Here is an 18,052-nt window from a genome sequence, read left to right on the forward strand (position 1 = left end):
TTTACAGGATAAAGATGCACAAGACAATATCCTCTAATGCATTTCCAATAAACTGCCTTGATAGCATGGACAAAAGACTACACACATCAGCCTTGAAGACTACATACAGCCTAACACCAAATGTGGGAAAGAGGAGAGGGAGGAAGGACGGATGGGTGGAAGGAAGGATGGAAAGGCACAAAAAAGTAACGGAAATGGTGTCAGGGAAATTAAGATTGGAGTGGGGATTTGAAATGATGACTCATGATGTAATTGACTGCTGATGACTAGGCTACAAACATTCTGACAGACACACACAAACACACACTTCCTCACAACAACCATCAAAGAAAGGAGGACAAGACTGGGCCAAATGTGATTAAAAAGATAACTGCCGCGGTCCTCGTTCTCGAAAACCCAGACATGTAAGTTATTTTCTCAAATAGCCAAAATGCATCTTACATTGATTTCCGTTACATTAACAATTGTAATCAGCGATGTGACCTATTTATTGGTTGGTTTAGTTGTGTGCATAACTAACATTACGTGTATGGATAAACAGATCAAGCATGCGTATCCAAGTGATAGCAGTCTGGCTCATTCTGTAATAGTGTGGATTGTAAACTATCAATCATCCAACTAGGTATATGATTGTTATTGTCTGCTTTTGTTGCAGATTGTTTTCGTGCTCTGCACCGGGGAGAGGCTACACCGCATTGTTGGTGTAAGACTGTTATGGAAGCCACATGACCCGGTACCTCTCTTTCTCGCCTCGGATCTCCGCTGACAATAACGGCGTAGTCCACTATCAATTTGCACTAAATACAGTGAGAGTGAACCTGTAAAACGGGAAGACATGAGAGGCCAACCGCGGCTGTCCCTGGTCGCCTTCTCGGCAGTGCTTCTCTGTCTGTGTCGCGCAACAATCGCAGTTTCCAACCAGACACGCGGCGGCCGCGATGCGCAATTACCATCAGCGTCAGCATCTTCATCAGACGAGGGAAGCGAGAAGGACGTGGATGTCTCCCCAAACTCCTACCAACACCATAACTACGGTATTGATTATTTCAGTAAGAATGAAACTATGAGCACACCAAAGCTGGAGGGGGACCTCAGCTATAGGAATAGCACTTCATCCATCAACATCAGCAGAAGCAATACTGGAACCACTGTGATATCTGGCAGGCCAGACCATGTGCAAGGTGAAACAAGGTGGGTCAAGGCCATGGAGGGAGAAGTGGCACCAATATGTGCCTACCGGGTAACAGATGGGGGAATCGGGGGGCGGTTGTGTTTTCGACACACACAGCAGGGGTTCAGGTGTCATCATGGAGACTGCCGGACTGTTCCGTCTCCAGGAGGGTCCCTGGTGGCCAATGTTCTGACCAATGGTAGCGTGCTGCTACAGTGGACATACGAAGGTCTGAGGGGAGAGGTTCAAGGGACAACCAAAGGAAACACAGCTGGATATGACCTAGATAAACAAGAGACTAAGACTAGAGGAACAAGTGTAGAGGGACAGAAAGGGGCTCCTAGGACAGGGCTTGGGGTAGAGAGCAGGATTTTGATTGCACCACCAAAGAGGGTATTCAGTGGACGACGAGTCAGAAGAGGTGGGTTTGCGCTGAGCTGCTGGTGGAATGGGAGCTACACCCAGTTTGAGTGCGCTGGTCTTCATCTTGGCTCCGGTTGCAGGGACTTCCTGCTGACTGAGCTCCATGAGAACGTCCCCTACCGCATCTGCCTACATCCGCTGGCCTCCACCCTGACCCCACCGCCCCACTCAGGAGGAGCAGGCCAAAGACAGGACCTGGGAGACTGCTTGGAGTTCACCGTCTCACCATTGGGCATGCAGGACATTGTGATCGCCATGACAACAGTGGGAGGAGCCATCTGTGTGATGCTGGTCATCATCTGCCTGTTGGTGGCATACATCACTGAGAACATCATGAGCCCCACGACACAGCACTCACACTCCACATACCACACACACTCTCACCACTAATGTCACGCACGCACACACACGCACACACACGGGCACACACTTGTATCCTTGTTAAGCAATATCACACAAATTTATTTTACTCCCACATCTAAATCAATACACTAAAAACACATGTATGTAACATACAGTGATTGAACAACCACACACACATAATAGAAATCTCACACAGATTCAGGGCATCGCACCTTACACACGACTAAAATACATCATACCTGTGCAAGCTTGTGGAAGAACAATGAACTAAGCCTCAGAATAGACCACCACACTTTCAAATACTATTAAATACTTTTCAAATGATAGGGCTCAGATAATTACATCTCTGTTTGTGTGTGCATATTTTCCTCTCATGTGTATTTATCTCATTAGCCTTTCTGCTAGTAATCAACGTGTGCTGTGTTAGAGATAGTAAGATGGTAGTCGGTAGGCCTACCTAAGAGTGAAACATTGTCTACAGTTGAGCAGAGGAAAAACAAATGTGTGCCAACCAGTAAAAACCAGCATTTCTAAAGATGTCTCTATTTTTTTGGAGCCCAGTTATAGATTGGTTATGATTACCTCTGTTAAGTGCCAAATAATAAGTGCAAGCACAGTAGGTCATTTAATTAGTGCTTTCTTCATTTTTACCTCAGAGAGGATTCATTTAATTAATGTCAACAATTAACCCCCAGGCAGCCAAGAATGATTCCTATTGCCATATCTTGTCATGGCTGTATGTCATAGACCTTCAACAGGCTGGTCTGCTCTGCAGTCTGCCAAATACTGTACCAAACCTCTATTTTAGGAGGCTCCGTGGAATCAATAAAACACACCGAATATGTGTGTATGTGTACCCGTGTACAGAAAATATTATTAATATTTGTATCTATCCGTCCATCCATCCATCGTACAAATAAAATATAGATGCCTATGCCTAGACTGTGTGCAATTAATAACGGATGCATGTGGCACAGTTGCAGCCTGTTTTTCAGCATCATCAGGGCTTGAGGACTGGTCGGGTCAGACTGGAGAAGTTTATGTTTGGATGACGTCATGGATGCACCATAAATGGCTTTGGTGTGAAGCCCTGCCCCCATTTGACATCAGCTGTAAAACCTTGTGGATAAAACTCCCCGTCGCCATTTTAACAGGCTCACAGAAAGAAGGTTATCCGATTGCTTTGACTCATTTATATATACCCTGTTGTATTTGGTTGGTTAGTTAAAACGAAGGTCTTCCCTACAGTCTTTTTGTGATAGCTACATTTGTACCACGTTTAAACTAGTTGTGTGTAGTACTTTCTTAACATTCGATTGCTAGTTCTTTCAGAAAAATAGCATTCGCAATGCCGAGCCACCCGCTGCGCGTGGCGGTGGTGTGCTCGAGCAACCAGAACCGCAGCATGGAAGCGCACAACATCCTCAGGTAACATTACTGGAAGACAAACTACGACGACATGCCACGAAGCCGCAACTTTTGATTTTCAGCGGCCTGCTTTTTAAAAAACTTGGTTTGAGAGCTCACCCTCCTCCACACAACAATGCAGTCTTGCTACGCCGACCGCAGTCTGTTTGCGGCAAACGACGTGTCGACGCATTTTATTACACTAATATGGCTAACTTCCATATTTTACAAGACTAAAACGTATAGGTCTTTATGAAGCTCAACTAATTACGAGTGTCACACATGGAGAAAGGGCGAATTTATTTTTCCTCGCCGGTGTTGACTACCGGAAGTAGGGCATTTTTAACTCAGTCGGCATAGCCGTCAGTCACTAGCTGGAAGTAACTAGAACAAACTGGTGAGAACTAGGTAGGCAACGAACCAGTCAATTACCTGAAATTGTAAAAATATGATTAGAACAAAAATTTATACAAATAGTTAGACCTGCCATGCATCACCTAGAATTTACTTTAATGTTCTGGATTGTTCCATGAAAGGATCATAAAGCAATTGTCCCGCAACAGCCTCAAAATGAAATAACTTTTTAGGCAGGCTAACACTAAAATAATACATCTTACGACTAATTTGTCATTTCACTGAGCTAAAAAAACTGATGGAAAGAAAGGTAAGGAGAGCCTATTGGGTAATTACAGAAGATTCCTGCAATATGGCTCTTGTAATGAGAACTTCATTGATGATGACATCCATGCATTTCCCCTGCTGTGGTCTGTATACTTTTTGCATTGTATGTGCTGGTCTGAAAGTAACCATATTTTCCCGTTTCAATCTCTATTTCTTTCCGTTTCTATAGCAAACGTGGCTTTGACGTGCGCTCTTTTGGGACAGGGTCCCATGTGAAGCTACCTGGTCCAGCACCGGACAAGCCCAATGTGTATGACTTCAAAACGACTTATGAACAGATGTACAACGACCTGGTCCGCAAGGACAAGGAGCTGTATCCCCTGCACACTTGCATTCACACACACCTTAAACACAGCCCCATCTCTTCCATGTTTCCTTTCTTCAGTGAGTTATTCTCTTAATATTCACTGGAAATATACAAAATTATATGAATGAAAACATGAAGGGTCACCGAACATGGAGGTGCATGTTAAAGTTTGTGATTTTGTAGTAAAGGATGTCCTTCACTAACCTGATCCCAGATCTGTTTGTGTTCTTGCAAACACCGTTGCTGCACTTGTCGAGCCAAACATTGACATGACAGTGAATGACATGGGAGTTTGCTTGATGGCACATACAGACTGGCACTCAGGCTAGTCCTCACATTTTTTGTGAGATTTATCACATGCTGTCACATTGCTTTTTCTAACGAGTGGGCTGCATGAAAGATTTCACTTTTGACAGGTTCATGTAAACAAGTATCCATTTATCCTCTATAGCCAGGTAGGTTGTTTCTGGGCCCAGAAACCAGAAGATCTAGGGAATATATCTCAGTCTTTCCATATCAGGACTAGAATGTAGACTATAAACAAAACATAAATGCTGGTTTGTTGAGCACTATGTATTTGACCCAACTAGTAGTCTGTGTAGTTTAAATCTTGCATTGTAAATTGGCAAGGGCACTACTGTTGAATGTGAACATTCATTCCTTCTGTGCTGTTTTAGTATATGCTTCCACATGTAAATAATTTAACCCCCTCCTTCCACTACAGGGCTCTCAACCAAACTCTTCAGAAAAATAAATTTTCCATTGAAGCCAAGTTCTTATCTTTGAAAAGGCATCAATTCATATAACAACTCTGGAGCCCACATGGTTCAACCTTAAATGGACTCCTACTGCTACACTTGGGATCTGAATCAAGTGGATAGGTGTAAGCAGGAAGGTGAACATTGGAGCTATTATCATATTGTAGATGCCAATAAAATCCTATCACATTTACTGAAGTGCATAGCAGGGTAGGGGCTAGCAATCCATTTGGGTTTCAGCATAAGACTGAATTATTTGACACAGTTCTGTGTTAGAAGGTATGCTCACTTGTGTTTTAGATGGCAACATTTTTTGGGGGGTACAACTGAGATATCTGCATGCTTGTAAAAAAAGAAAGGGGATATGTATGAATTGTTAGTGGGAACTTAAAACTCCTTTCACTTCCCAAGTCCCAATTTTAGGAGTGTACAAGAGTTGACACGCATCCTTACAGTGCAGGCAAAGATTGGAGATAATTTCTGTAATATTTCTTGACTTCATCTCCCTCTTTCTTCCAAAACCCAGCATATTTTCTCCAAATATAAAATTGTTAGGCGAGGAAGGTGAGTTTATCTAGAATACTGTACTGGTAGTTTATTAGATGCCAGTTACAATAGTTATTTGAAGTTATTCAACTTCCAAAGATCATGTCTTTCATATGTTTTTATGAGTTTTGGCCTCTAGAGGGTGTCTAACTGGCGTGTCAATCTGAGACATTTGATATATTTTCATAGATCCCTTAATGTTTGAGGTCTTGTGTGTTGTCTCTCGTCTTGCTGTGTTCCTTGACCCTCAGCACCTCAGATACACGCAGAACGGAATCCTGCACATGTTGGACCGCAACAAGCGGATTAAGTCCCGACCGGAACGCTTCCAGAGCTGTAAGGACCAGTTTGACCTGGTCATCACCTGTGAGGAGAGGGTCTACGACCAAGTGCTGGAGGGTGAGGGGACTGGTGACCAGAAGGGTGGAGGGATTCACATGTCAAGTTATGAACTATTATAAATGGGGTTTAATGCATGTGAAATGCAACTGACATATTGAATACACTTCCATGAAAGCATGCATAACTATGAAGTTAGTCTAGCGCTAGGCCACTCTGTCTACATGTTGATCAACTATCACTACTCTCCCACTCAGACCTGAGCTCTCGGGAGCAGGAGACCTTCACGCCGGTTCACGTCATCAACGTGGACATCCAGGACAACCACGAGGAGGCAACACTGGGGGCTTTCCTCATCTGTGAGCTGTGTCAGTGTGTGAGTGTCTGTCTGCCTGACCCTACGCAGCTACAATCACACAGTTACTTTGTCATAGGGAATGCCAGTTTTTGTTATAGGAACATGGTATAATGGGGAGTCAGAGACTCTACTCCTGGGGTACATGGTGGTCTTTTTTTCTACAGTGTTGATTGAGCTCTGCTAGATACATGATGGTTACATACAATACATGTAATTGCAGATGGTACACATTTTGGAGTGTTGGGATGATTGTGTTGAGAGACAGCAATGGTGCATGAGTTAGTGGTATGTCTCTGTGATTCTGTTGAACTGGGACTTAAATTGTATTTGATGCATTTGCCTTGCCCAGTGTAGCAGGTGTTGTGTTCAGACTGTCCCTTCTCCCCTTCTCAGATCCAGCACACCGATGACATGGAAAACGAGATGGACGAGCTGCTGCAAGAGTTTGAGGACAAGAGCAACAGGCCTTTCCTTCACACAGTCTGCTTCTACTGATGCGCCTGCTACCAAATCTGCAATATCATACGCCCCCTGACCAAACATGCACGTTTATACACAGACTCATGTACACGTCCGTATGAACTTACTGATTACTTTTCACACAGACCTACACAATGCTCAATCTCTGCTGTTGGTCAGGGCCGAGGGTGAAGGGATGGTTGCTTTCTCTATTAAGTGGACAGGCTCATCCCTCCTGCTCTGCCTTTCCTCCTTGGGGCCAAGGTGGGTCCAAAGTCCTCCCCCGATTCTATAGTGAAACCACTGACCTGCCTCCCCACAGAGAAATGCCTCTTTTGTCAAACATCCTCTACCTCCAAAAGAGGATTTTTTTTTTGTTCAAGTGTTGCACAGTGATGTGGATTGCAAAGCAACATTGATTTAAGTTCCTTTTAAAGAAAGAATATATTTTTTATTTTAAGTATACTTTGTCACATTTACTCTTGATTGTGGAGAGTAGTAGTGTTTACGGGATAGAGTGGAGACGGGTTAGGTATGAATGTGTTTCAGTGTGTGACTGTATCTGAGTGTGTACCAGTAGTTAATTAGGAATTAATCTAAATAGGGGGCTGTATAATGAACAACCAAATAGAGACTTCAAGGTTCTCATTTTGCCCTCTTAATTTACGTTATGTATGATTCATATTTAAAAACAAGATTTGCTACCTTTTTCAGGGAGGAATGAAAACATTGTAATTATTTGCAAGCTGAGGACTCAGTCCATAGTGCCTGAATATTTCTGTATGTACATATGAATCCAATGAATGAATAAACATGTCTAGAAAAACAATTGAATAATTGACTGTCCTTTTTAGTGTTACACATTTTTTTTCTTAGTTTAGTCAAGTAGCAGAAGCTCTTATTCAGGGAGTACCAGTACCGAGTCGATGTGCAGGGGTACGAGGTAATTAAGATAGCTATGTACATATAGGTAGGGATAAAGTGTCTAGGCAATGGTATAGATAAAGTGAGCTGTAGCAGCAGCATAATTGGTGAGGGTGTGTGAGGCGTCAGTATGCATATGTGTGGATGTTATGTGTGTAAGGGAGTATGTAGTGTCAGTGTAAGTGTGTGTGGGTAGAGTCCACTGTTGTGCATAGTCAGTGCAAGAGTTCATCAACATTTTAAAAATCAATGCAGGTAGTTGAGGTAGCCATTTGATTAGCTATTTAGCAGTCTTATGGCTTGGGGGTGGAAGCTGTTCAGGGTCCTTTTGGTTCCCGACTTGGTGCACTGGTAGCACTTGCTGTGTGGTAGCAGAGAGAACAGACTATGGCTTAGGTGGCTGGAGTCTTTGACAATTTTTTGGGCCTTCCTCTGATACCACCTGGTATAGAGGTCCTGGATGGCAGGGAGCTCGGCCCCAGTGATATACTGCGACGTACTCACAACCTTCTGTAACGTCTTTCAGTCGGGTTCCTTGCAGTTACCTTACCAAGCAGTGATGCAACTGTCGTGCCCTCTTCACAACTGTGTGGGTGTGTGGACCATATTCATTCGTTAGTGATGTGGACACTGACGATCTTGACCCACTCCACCATAGCCCCATCGATGTGGATGGGGGAGTACTCCCTTTTCCATTTCCTGTAGTTCACGAACAGGCCCTTTGTCTTTCTCACGTTGAGGGAGAGGTTGTTGTCCTCTGCCTCATTGTCGTCAGTGATCAGTCCTACCACCGTTGTGTCACCAGCTCTTTGTGGGTGACAGGGAGTACAGAAGGAGACTAAGCACACACCCCTGAGGGGCCCTGTGGTGATGGTCAGCGTGGCGGATGTGTTGTTGCTTACCCTCACCGCCTGGGAGGCGCCCCGTCAAGAAGTCCAGGATCCAGTTGCAGAGGGAGGTGTTTAGTCCCAGGGTCCTGAGCTTAGTAATGAGCTTGGATGGGATTATGGTGTTGAATGCTGAGCTGTAGTCAATGAACAGCATTCTTACATAGCTATTAATTTTGTCCAGGTGGGTGAGGGCAGTGTGGAGTGCAATAGAGATTGCATAATCTGTGGATCTGTTGCTTGAGGCAGTATGCGAATTCTAGTGGGTCCAGGGTGTCTGAGATGACGGTGTTGTGAGTCATGACCAGCCTTTCAAAGCATTTCATGGCTATAGATGTGAGTGCTACAGGGCGATATTCATTTAGGCAGGTTACCTTGGTGTTCTTGGGCATGTGGAACATGGTGGTCTGCTTAAAACAAGTTGGTATTACAGACCTGGTCAGGGATAGGTTGAAAATGTCAGTGAAGACACTTGCCAGCTGGTCAGCACATGCTCTGCGTACGCCTCTCTGCATGCAGTTGGAAGATTTTAATCAACAAATGTACCTTGTCAAGGTTCTATAGCCCAATGACAGCATTCATAAAGAATGCAGTGAGAATCAATTGTATCCTCTTCCATCTGCTCATGTCCATATGGCAACATGATACTATGTGTACCATTTCAAATGTGTTTTGCCCTACTAGGCCATTTTAATCACTTACCTAAGACATTGTCAGCATGCCCAACTAACATTTTGTTCTGTCCTGATCTTACTCCAATTTCACTGATTAATGATAAGCAATACAATTGTTATATTCGGTGCACAGAAACAATTGAGTGGCTGGGACACAGTGTAGCCTGGCTCACCTTGAATTGCACATGGAACATAATAATGTCAGAGAGTATGATTTGATTGATGCGGCAGTTTGTTCATACTGATAGAGGGAAGGGTGGGAGGGCTGCAAGGTCACTGATTTATGGTTAATGCTAAAAGGAAATTCCCCAGAGACAAAGCTAGGGTTAAACTAAAGTGACAGTCCCATATCCTAACCTCCCTCTGTCATCTCTAGTAACATAAATGGATAAATGACTTTGTCCTTTCCATACATGAGCTACAATAGGACTATAGGACCAGGGTTTTTTGTTTGTCATAGGCTATTTAATAAACGTGATTCTGTGACATTTTAGATTTCACGTGACTGGCATACGAAATATGGTGGAAACTCGGACTTCCCATAGCCCATGCTAAACCAATCCAATGTGTTTGCATGCGTGGGGAGAACAGAGAACTTTGAGAGTCACTATACAGGCCTTCTGTCTACAAAGCCACACCATCAACAACACAGGTCCAATCTGGCTCATATTGGAGTTGACTGCAGTGCTGTCCACGACCGTGGTGCTGAATCCACATCCGCTGGTCGCGGTGCTGTCCATGTTGCTTATGTGTGCACCCTTATAAGGACACTGTGACACTTGGATTTCCTGCAGGTTTGAGAGTCAGGACAACATTAAGAAAAATCATTTAAATTTGTGACATTCTATTAATCCCTATTGGCCGGGCCTATTGAACGAGCTGGCATTCCCATGGCCCCAATCCACTCAAGCCTAATTCATCTTCCTCTTGCTTGCTTTTCCCTGATAGACATAAGCAATACAGTTAATTTTGTCACAAACGAAGCCTAGCCCCCACAGAATGGTGCGGCATACATTATTTGAACTGCAACGTCAGAGAGAGACAGATAGAGAGAGAGAGATTGAGAGAGAGATAGAGAAGTGTACATATCCGTTTATATCAATCGTTGTTTATTAATGTTGAAGCATGCTATCATCATCATTATCATACGCTCAAACCTTGACCTATGAATAGGCGTGCCTAGGCTACTAAACTGCTTCATTTATCTAAAGACAAACGGGCGGAAATTGATACAGCCTTTAAAAAAAATGCCTCAGCTAAATAAATACTGGAATGCACAAGGAGGGACCGTTCTTTCTTTCAGCTGCGCCAAAGTAGCACAGGTTGGACTATAATAATTTATAGATAGCATGACAGTAAACAAGCAACTGCTAGAGGGAGCTAACACGGAAAACGATTTGATACGAGAAGAAAACATGCATCGATACCTCCTTTCCTAATGCTAGTGGATGCGTCTAGGTAAATAAGCTAGGCTACACCAGGAACAATGTGCAGTGGCGGCGGTCATCACAACAACGCATGGATCGCGACCTCATCCTGCCAGCTTCTGTGTTGCGGTGCTCTGGAATTGCCTAATAACAATCTCATTTCTGACATAGGCTACAGCTTTCACAACGCACCACGCCTCCTCATCATTGAACGCACCTCGATTAACCATCTTCGCCAGTGCACAGTGTGCTTTTCAAAGGGGAGCGAAAGAGAGACTGATCCGCATCTCCTCATGTCGCGGAGAAAGGAACATTGGATAGATGAGGCAAGGATGGGTGGGTTGACACTGATTCTGCATCCATGAGCGCCTTCACTTCCAACAGAGTGTTGTTTTTTGGACCAGGTACCACTGGATAGTTCTGGTGAGAGAGAAAAAACTGCTGTTAAGAAGTTTGGATGCAAATGGCCACAACCACCATGATCTTTATGATTTTGGGGGCTTCACTTGTGATGGTAAGAACACCGTTATGCACATTCCCGCTCTCCCTTATGTGTAACAATGTAACGTTTTAAAAGCTGTCAAATTGATATTTCAATAAACCTAGACATCAACGTGGCCTAGCTACACGCGGCTACATAATCTATAAACAAACTGTCAATGGAAAACAATTTATCTGGAGTCAGTGAATTTTTAGAATGTACATTTTTGTTTGTCATTAACTTGAGAAGTCTGGCAACATATGGTGTTATGGGAATGTAGCTCGTTTTGTCCCAGTTTACTTCTATGGTTCTTTTCAGGCAGTAGCGTGTCTAACGGACATGAACGCTCTACTAGACCGCTTTCACAACTACATCTTACCACATTTACGAGGGGAGGACCGCGTCTGCCATTGCAACTGTGGAAGGTAAAACCAACTTTTAAAAAATTATGCAATTTAAAGTTGTGCAAAACAAGAGCATGAGTAAACCATTGCTTTGAAACGTCAGGTGATGTATCGTGCACTGTTTATGGCAATGGTCCATCGTCATTTCATGTTGTTTGTTATAGGACAAACATAGTTGACTCCTGTATTTGTTGACTCACCTCAGAGGTTTGATCACTGGTGAACTAGTGATGTAAAGCATCTGAGATAATGTGTTTTCTGCATGTTGTCTAGCTCCTATCACTTTCATCATCTAATTACAGTCTGCACATCAATGATGTATGGAACAGCTGTGACCTATGTTGAACTATGCTCCTGTCCATGATGGAAATTACTCTGGCTCAACATTCCTACAGTGTGACAGAGTCACATTGAAACACAGATCACCTGTTATGTTTTTAGTCTACTCCTTAGGCCCACATCTTAGTCGTCACTGACAGTTTAAATAAAATGAAAAACGATTTGTTTGGGGCTTTACAAAAAAAATGTAACTTCAATAATTGTAATGTTACTGAAAACAACTGTATCTGTCGGTGGGTTGATTTTCCTGTGAACAACATTACTCACTCCTGCAGGCAGCCATACCTCCCCCTCCCTCCCACTCAGACCTGTTATGAGCTATGGGATGTGAGTGAGTGAGTGAGTGAGTGAGTGAGTGAGTGAGTGAGTGAGTGAGTGAGTGAGTGAGAGAGAGAGAGAGAGAGAGAGAGAGAGATGATTAGACAGTGTAGGAGAGCAGCAGGGAGTATGTCAATAAAGCTTTGTGAATTTAATCATGTGTTTGAGTGGGATAGAGCTGAAGACAGGAAAAAAGAGAGAGGCATATTGAGACCTCCCAGATATTAATGAGTTGTCAGGGTTCTGGATAGCAATATCTTTCACTCTCTCACATGCTTCCTTAGGTTCACTTTTCCCACTTGTTTGTGCACTCCACATCCTCCTTTTTTGTTGCCACATACCTCTCTCCCTTGACCTTTCTGCCCACCTCAACACTCTCTTCTTGCTGCTATGGTTTCTCTCTACTGGAAGCGATGCCTGCAGCCCAGTAGGAGAGGGAGTTGGTCCACATGCATCCCCGCATCCCAACTCCCATGGGGCAGCGAGGCCAGCTGTTAGTGATGCGTTTCCTGTGCTGTCCTCCAGCTGCAGCTGTTCACCTCTCAGTGATGGGGCTGACAGCAGCACACCAACCCAACCCATCCATCCATCTCACTCACCCAAAGCACTACAGCAAAGCATATGGAACCACACACAGCCTAACCATATACAGTATGCTCTATATATGGTAGATCTAATTACTCCCTTATGTAATTGTCTCCCTCAATGCACTTTTTCTTCATTTTCTTTTCTACTTCTTCCTCTCCCCACTCTACCACTCTGTCCTCCCGTCCCTCCTCTCTTCTCTCGCTTTCCTCCCTCACCTTTTCCTCCCTTCCCTCTCCACTGTGTCCTGCGTTCCCTCCTTTCTTCTTCCCGTCTCCTCATCTCCCTCCATTGTCTCCTCTTTTCTACTCTCCTCTCCCTGTGTCCCCTCCCTCTGGGCTTCAGGCACCATGTCCACTATGTGATCCCGTACGATGGGGACCAGTCTCTGGTAGACTCGGCAGAGAACTACTTTGTGAGTGATAGCGTGACCAAGCAGGAGCTGGACCTGATGCTGGGGCTGCTGCTGGGCTTCCTCCTCAGCTGGTTACTGCTGTGGCTGGACGGGGCGCTGCACGCTGCCCTCAGGGCCTGGAGGGCCAAACAGCACCATGGTGAGTAAGCAGGAGGAACAACCACACAGGAGGGCTCTGACAGGCAGAGAGACACTTTGTATGGGGAGCTGGTCCAAAAATGCTGACACAACACTGGAGGAGCTCTGGGTTTGAAAACAGTAGCAGTAGAAAGTTACTAAGGAATACAGATTTATCTTCATGGGGTGGGGGGGAAATAGGATGCTCTTTGGGTGAGTGAGGGAATAGACAGGAGAATAATAGTCTGAAGGTGCAGAGGTATGATCTCTCAACTTTTAAACTTCTTTGGATTAGCTTTGTTTGATGAAAACTGCAGTGTCGTGGGAGCCTCAGTTCCAGAGACTACAGTACAGTGTGTAAACCTGTCTACGGTTCGATGGCATTTATGTGTGACTCAGCCATCGACCTACTTTATCACAGTATTCCCTAGCTCGCTGCTGTTTTTCTTTTGATTTTCTATATGTCATTTTAGGTCAGCATTGTTTTCAGGCTTAGGTATGGACAGCAGGATTTTTTTACTCCTCAGATTTCTATATGAAACTGTTGGCCTGATATAGTCATCATACATTCTTCTCATTTAGTCTAGTCACAGTTTTTCCCGTGTGTAGATTTTTCTCTTCATATTTCTATATTCAGTTGTGGGATTAGTATAATTCACACCCAGAGCTGCTTGTCGTGTAGGAAGTGATGGGGGTGGTTGGCAAAGAGGTGCAGAAATGAGTCATATACAGTATAGGGATTCAAAATCATATATTTTCAAATTGATATTTCCTCTCTTGCACACAAGCACACGCTTGCATGTTCACACAAACAGCGTTAATTTTATTGTCCGTAGTTTTAAAACTGTGAGTTCAGAGTAGACCTACTGCAATGTTTCAGTGTCTTGGGATTTCTCTCTCCTCTGTACAGATTCTGAATCCCTCTCCCATGCTTAAAATTCACTATTTCTCCCTCCCATCACACCAATCAAATTCATGTAATTTAATTCTCCCCCATCGCCTGTCTCTCCTGTGAAACGTCTGCGGGCTTTATTAGTATGGCGGAGATGTCTCATCCTCTCTCCATCTCTCCTTTCTGCTCTCCACTCACTGCTCTCCGTTTCCCTGCTCTTTTTCCCTGTCTCTCAGCCCATGGTGTCCTTAAATTAGATGAGTCAATTTGGATCACACCTCCATTCTCAGATATAAATACCCCACACCCATGAGCCACACACACATACACAAACTGCACACTCGCACACAAATTAAATGGAGGACAAATCCTTCATCTTTCAATCACACATTTAATGTTGTCTATGTCCCGTCTTCCCGGCCCCCTACTTTCTTTCCTTTACTGTGTCCAGATGTGTTCTCCTGGTCATGGGTTCCCCGCTTCTGTAACCTGAGAGACCTGGGGAGACGGGTGCACCTGAGGAAGCTGGAGGACTCCAGTGGGAACATGGTGCACATTAAGCAGAAGCTGTACCACAATGGACACCCCAGCCCTCGTAACCTCTGAGAGCCATTGCACATTGGACACCCCAGCCCACGCCACCTCTGCGAGCCATGGCACAACGGCCACCCCATTCCACATCACCTCTGAGAGCAATGGACTGGCTGAGACAGACTGAGACCTGCTGTCAACTGACCAACCAGACTTCAGCCGCATGGGCAACTAAACAATGACTATTCAAGATATACCCTTCAAACCATACTGTTTCTTATGGACACTGGATAGAGCACTTTCTCAAGTGACCCATGGTCTTTACGCACAGTGCACTCCTCACCCTCCATATTTTATGTAAAAAGATTGTAGTTAATGAGAATCCATTTAGGAGGGCGTAAGCAATTTTCCAGAGTGTGTTTGTTTTTCAAAATAGTTATATATATTATATATTTCGTTTTAGAATGTCAATTTTGCTAGAAGTGGGGATAGGGTGTATTCATTATTTTGCTTGGGTTTTGTCAGTTTGTAGAAAAATGTGTTTATTTTGCCTGAATATGTCAGTTTTGAAGTTAGAATATTTATTTTGCTCGAGGTTGTTTATTTTTGACAGGGGTTTGTGTATTGGAAGAGGTACACTATATTTGCAAAACTATGTGGACACCACTTAAAATTAGTGGATTCAGCTATTTCAGTCACACCCATTGCTGATAGGTGTATAAAATCGAACACACAATCTCCATAGACAAATATTGGCAGTAGAATGGCCTTACTGAAGAGCTCAGTTACTTTCAACGTGGCACCGTCATCATTCCAACAAATCAGTTTGTAAAATGTCGAACACCTTTGGGATTAATTGGAACGCCGACTGTGTGCATGGCCTAATCGCCCAACATCAGTGCCCGAACACACTAATGCTCTTGTGGCTGAGTGGAAGCAAGTCCCCGCACTAATGTTCCAACATCTAGTGGAAAGCCTTCCCAGAAGAGTGGAGGCTGTTATAGTAGCAAAGGGGGACCAACTCCATATTAATACCCATGATTTTGGAATGAGATGTTCGACAAGCAGGTGTCCACATACTTTTGGTCATGTATTGTACTTTGTGTCTATTTTAGAAACTTTTCATGTAAAAACTGTACTAAAAGGGGGCCTAGGGGACGGAATGGAATTATAAATAATTAGGGGTGGGTAAGAGGACGGAAATGCTGCCTGCTTGTCTAACTGTGTGGTGTGTACAGTATATGCAATGTGTTAATATTGAAGAACCATGAGTAAAGGCATGTGTGTGTGTGTGTGTGTGTGTGTGTGTGTGTGTGTGTGTGTGTGTGTGTGTGTGTGTGTGTGTGTGTGTGTGTGTGTGTGTGTGTGTGTGTGTGTGTGTGTGTGTGTGTGTGTGTGTGTGTGTGTGTGTTTGTTTTACGGGTTACAGAATTTCTTTGACATTTTGTCCAAAGGGTCATCACCATGGAAACCTGGAGACGAAATTCCAAGACTGAGAGTTTCACTCAGGAGCTCTATATAGTTGACAAAACACTTTACACTGAACAGCCAGTTGTAGAGCGCCTCCATCATGGTAGCTTAGAAAGGCACTTCCTGTGGTATATGTAAGCAATAAGGCCCGAGGGGGTGTGGTATATGGCCAATATACCATGGCTAAGGGCTGTTCATATGCACGACGCAATGCGGAGTGCCTGGACACAGCCCTTAGCCGTTGTATGTTGACCATATACCTCAAACCCCTGAGGTACCTTATTACTATTATAAACTGGTTACCAACGTAATTAGGGGAGTAAAAATACATGTATTATAATTATTAACTAATATCTAAAGTAGGTGCAACATGCCCTTGTCATGGCATTGGAGAGTGATGCTGTGTGAGAACTCGGTCACAATTACTGTGACACATTGGGATTCCGAATGAATTCCTTCATTTGTCTCTAGGGAGCGGAATGTAGACTCATTCAATTTTGACCCCCTTTCTCTTCCCTGCACCTCCCCCATCTTCCCTTACCCTGTGCCTCTCTTCCCCATCTCTGTCCAAACATTGGTGTTGTAAAGATTAAATGTTGGTTTCATTAAAAGGGACAACTGGGGTTTAACACTGACACAGGTTCAAGATGAAAGGTAAAGTTCACCATGATATCAGCATTTATTGGTCACGTTTTTACAATGACAATGAAACCCTGAGAAAAAAAGAAACCCGCACACTGCTCTTGAAAGTATCACTGCTCTTTAATAAGCTTTACGTATCGGCCTCAAGGCCTTCGTCAGAGCTTTTGTGAGTTAAAAAAAAAATGTGCACCCTCATCCACATCCGTTCCATACATCAAATGGGGTTGGAGTCAAGGGAAGTGTTACCAAATATAACAATGTGCATTTCATAAATATTCTAAAAGTGTGTACCTAAAACGTATTAACCACATCTGTAAAACCACAATGAGGACATCGACCCATCAAGCAAGTTTTCATAAATCATTGGGTGCCAGCCACTTTAAGAAAATGAGCCAGGCTCTTTAACGCCCTCTTCTGAATGGTAGCTATAAATGCAGAGGTTGCACACAGTGCAACAATATGAAGTGTGAATATCTCTGCCACCCACACACAGGAAAACGGTTCCAAATAAATGACATTATTACGTGCTCCACCACCCATGTTATCTACATGATTAATTGCCCATGTGGCTGTGTTATGTAGGTAAAACCTCTTCTCTCAAACATAATTTGTGAACATAAATGTTTAATCAGGAGAAACGACAGGGATTGGCCGGTCGCAGTACATTGATGACCAAAATGACCAAAAACATGACATTTCTTCCTTTAGATTTTGTGGCATAGAGAAAGTCAAGATATCAGACTGGGGAGGTGATATAAATAATACTCTGAGCAAAATAATGTTTTTGGATTTTCACCCTCCAGACATGATTTCCTAAAGGACTTAATGATGAAATGCCTGTGTGTGTTATGTTGTAAATGTGAACATGAATTAATGCCCCCATTTCAGATACTCAAGACGTTTTTCTTGCGCTGTACCCAATGATTTATGAAAACTGCTTGGGTGGGTCGATGTCCTCATTTTGGTTTTACAGACGTGTCTAATACGTTTTAGGTACACACTTTATTAGAATATTTATGACATGCATATTGTTATTTTTGGTAACACTTATTTTCCCTCGACTCCAACCCCATTCGATGGAATGGATGTGGGTGGAGCTGTCTACATAAGGGTGCTAATTCACAAAAGATCTGA

The 18,052-nt window shown here is 43.6% G+C and overlaps 3 protein-coding genes across 3 annotated transcripts; all 3 read left to right on the top strand.

Moving 5' to 3' along the window:
* Window positions 1–999: 999 nt before the first annotated feature.
* LOC139369829 (fibronectin type III domain containing 10) lies at window positions 1,000–2,270 on the top strand. The gene has a single exon (XM_071109105.1). It carries the CDS (start codon window positions 1,064–1,066, stop codon window positions 1,982–1,984), a length of 921 nt encoding a protein of 306 aa, XP_070965206.1. The 5' UTR covers window positions 1,000–1,063; the 3' UTR covers window positions 1,985–2,270.
* Window positions 2,271–3,095: 825 nt separating this feature from the next.
* Window positions 3,096–7,641, top strand: LOC139371120 (SSU72 homolog, RNA polymerase II CTD phosphatase). Its single transcript, XM_071111198.1, has 5 exons — window positions 3,096–3,385; window positions 4,215–4,358; window positions 5,916–6,055; window positions 6,253–6,371; window positions 6,747–7,641. The coding sequence occupies exons 1-5, from the start codon at window positions 3,306–3,308 to the stop codon at window positions 6,846–6,848; spliced, it is 585 nt and encodes a 194-aa protein (XP_070967299.1). The 5' UTR covers window positions 3,096–3,305; the 3' UTR covers window positions 6,849–7,641.
* A 3,146-nt stretch (window positions 7,642–10,787) lies between these two features.
* Window positions 10,788–16,092, top strand: LOC139369830 (transmembrane protein 240-like). Its single transcript, XM_071109106.1, has 4 exons — window positions 10,788–11,238; window positions 11,524–11,630; window positions 13,197–13,405; window positions 14,727–16,092. The coding sequence occupies exons 1-4, from the start codon at window positions 11,182–11,184 to the stop codon at window positions 14,879–14,881; spliced, it is 528 nt and encodes a 175-aa protein (XP_070965207.1). The 5' UTR covers window positions 10,788–11,181; the 3' UTR covers window positions 14,882–16,092.
* Window positions 16,093–18,052: the final 1,960 nt, after the last annotated feature.

Source organism: Oncorhynchus clarkii, chromosome 17 (assembly GCF_045791955.1).
Source record: "Oncorhynchus clarkii lewisi isolate Uvic-CL-2024 chromosome 17, UVic_Ocla_1.0, whole genome shotgun sequence".
Lineage (NCBI taxonomy): Eukaryota > Metazoa > Chordata > Actinopteri > Salmoniformes > Salmonidae > Oncorhynchus > Oncorhynchus clarkii.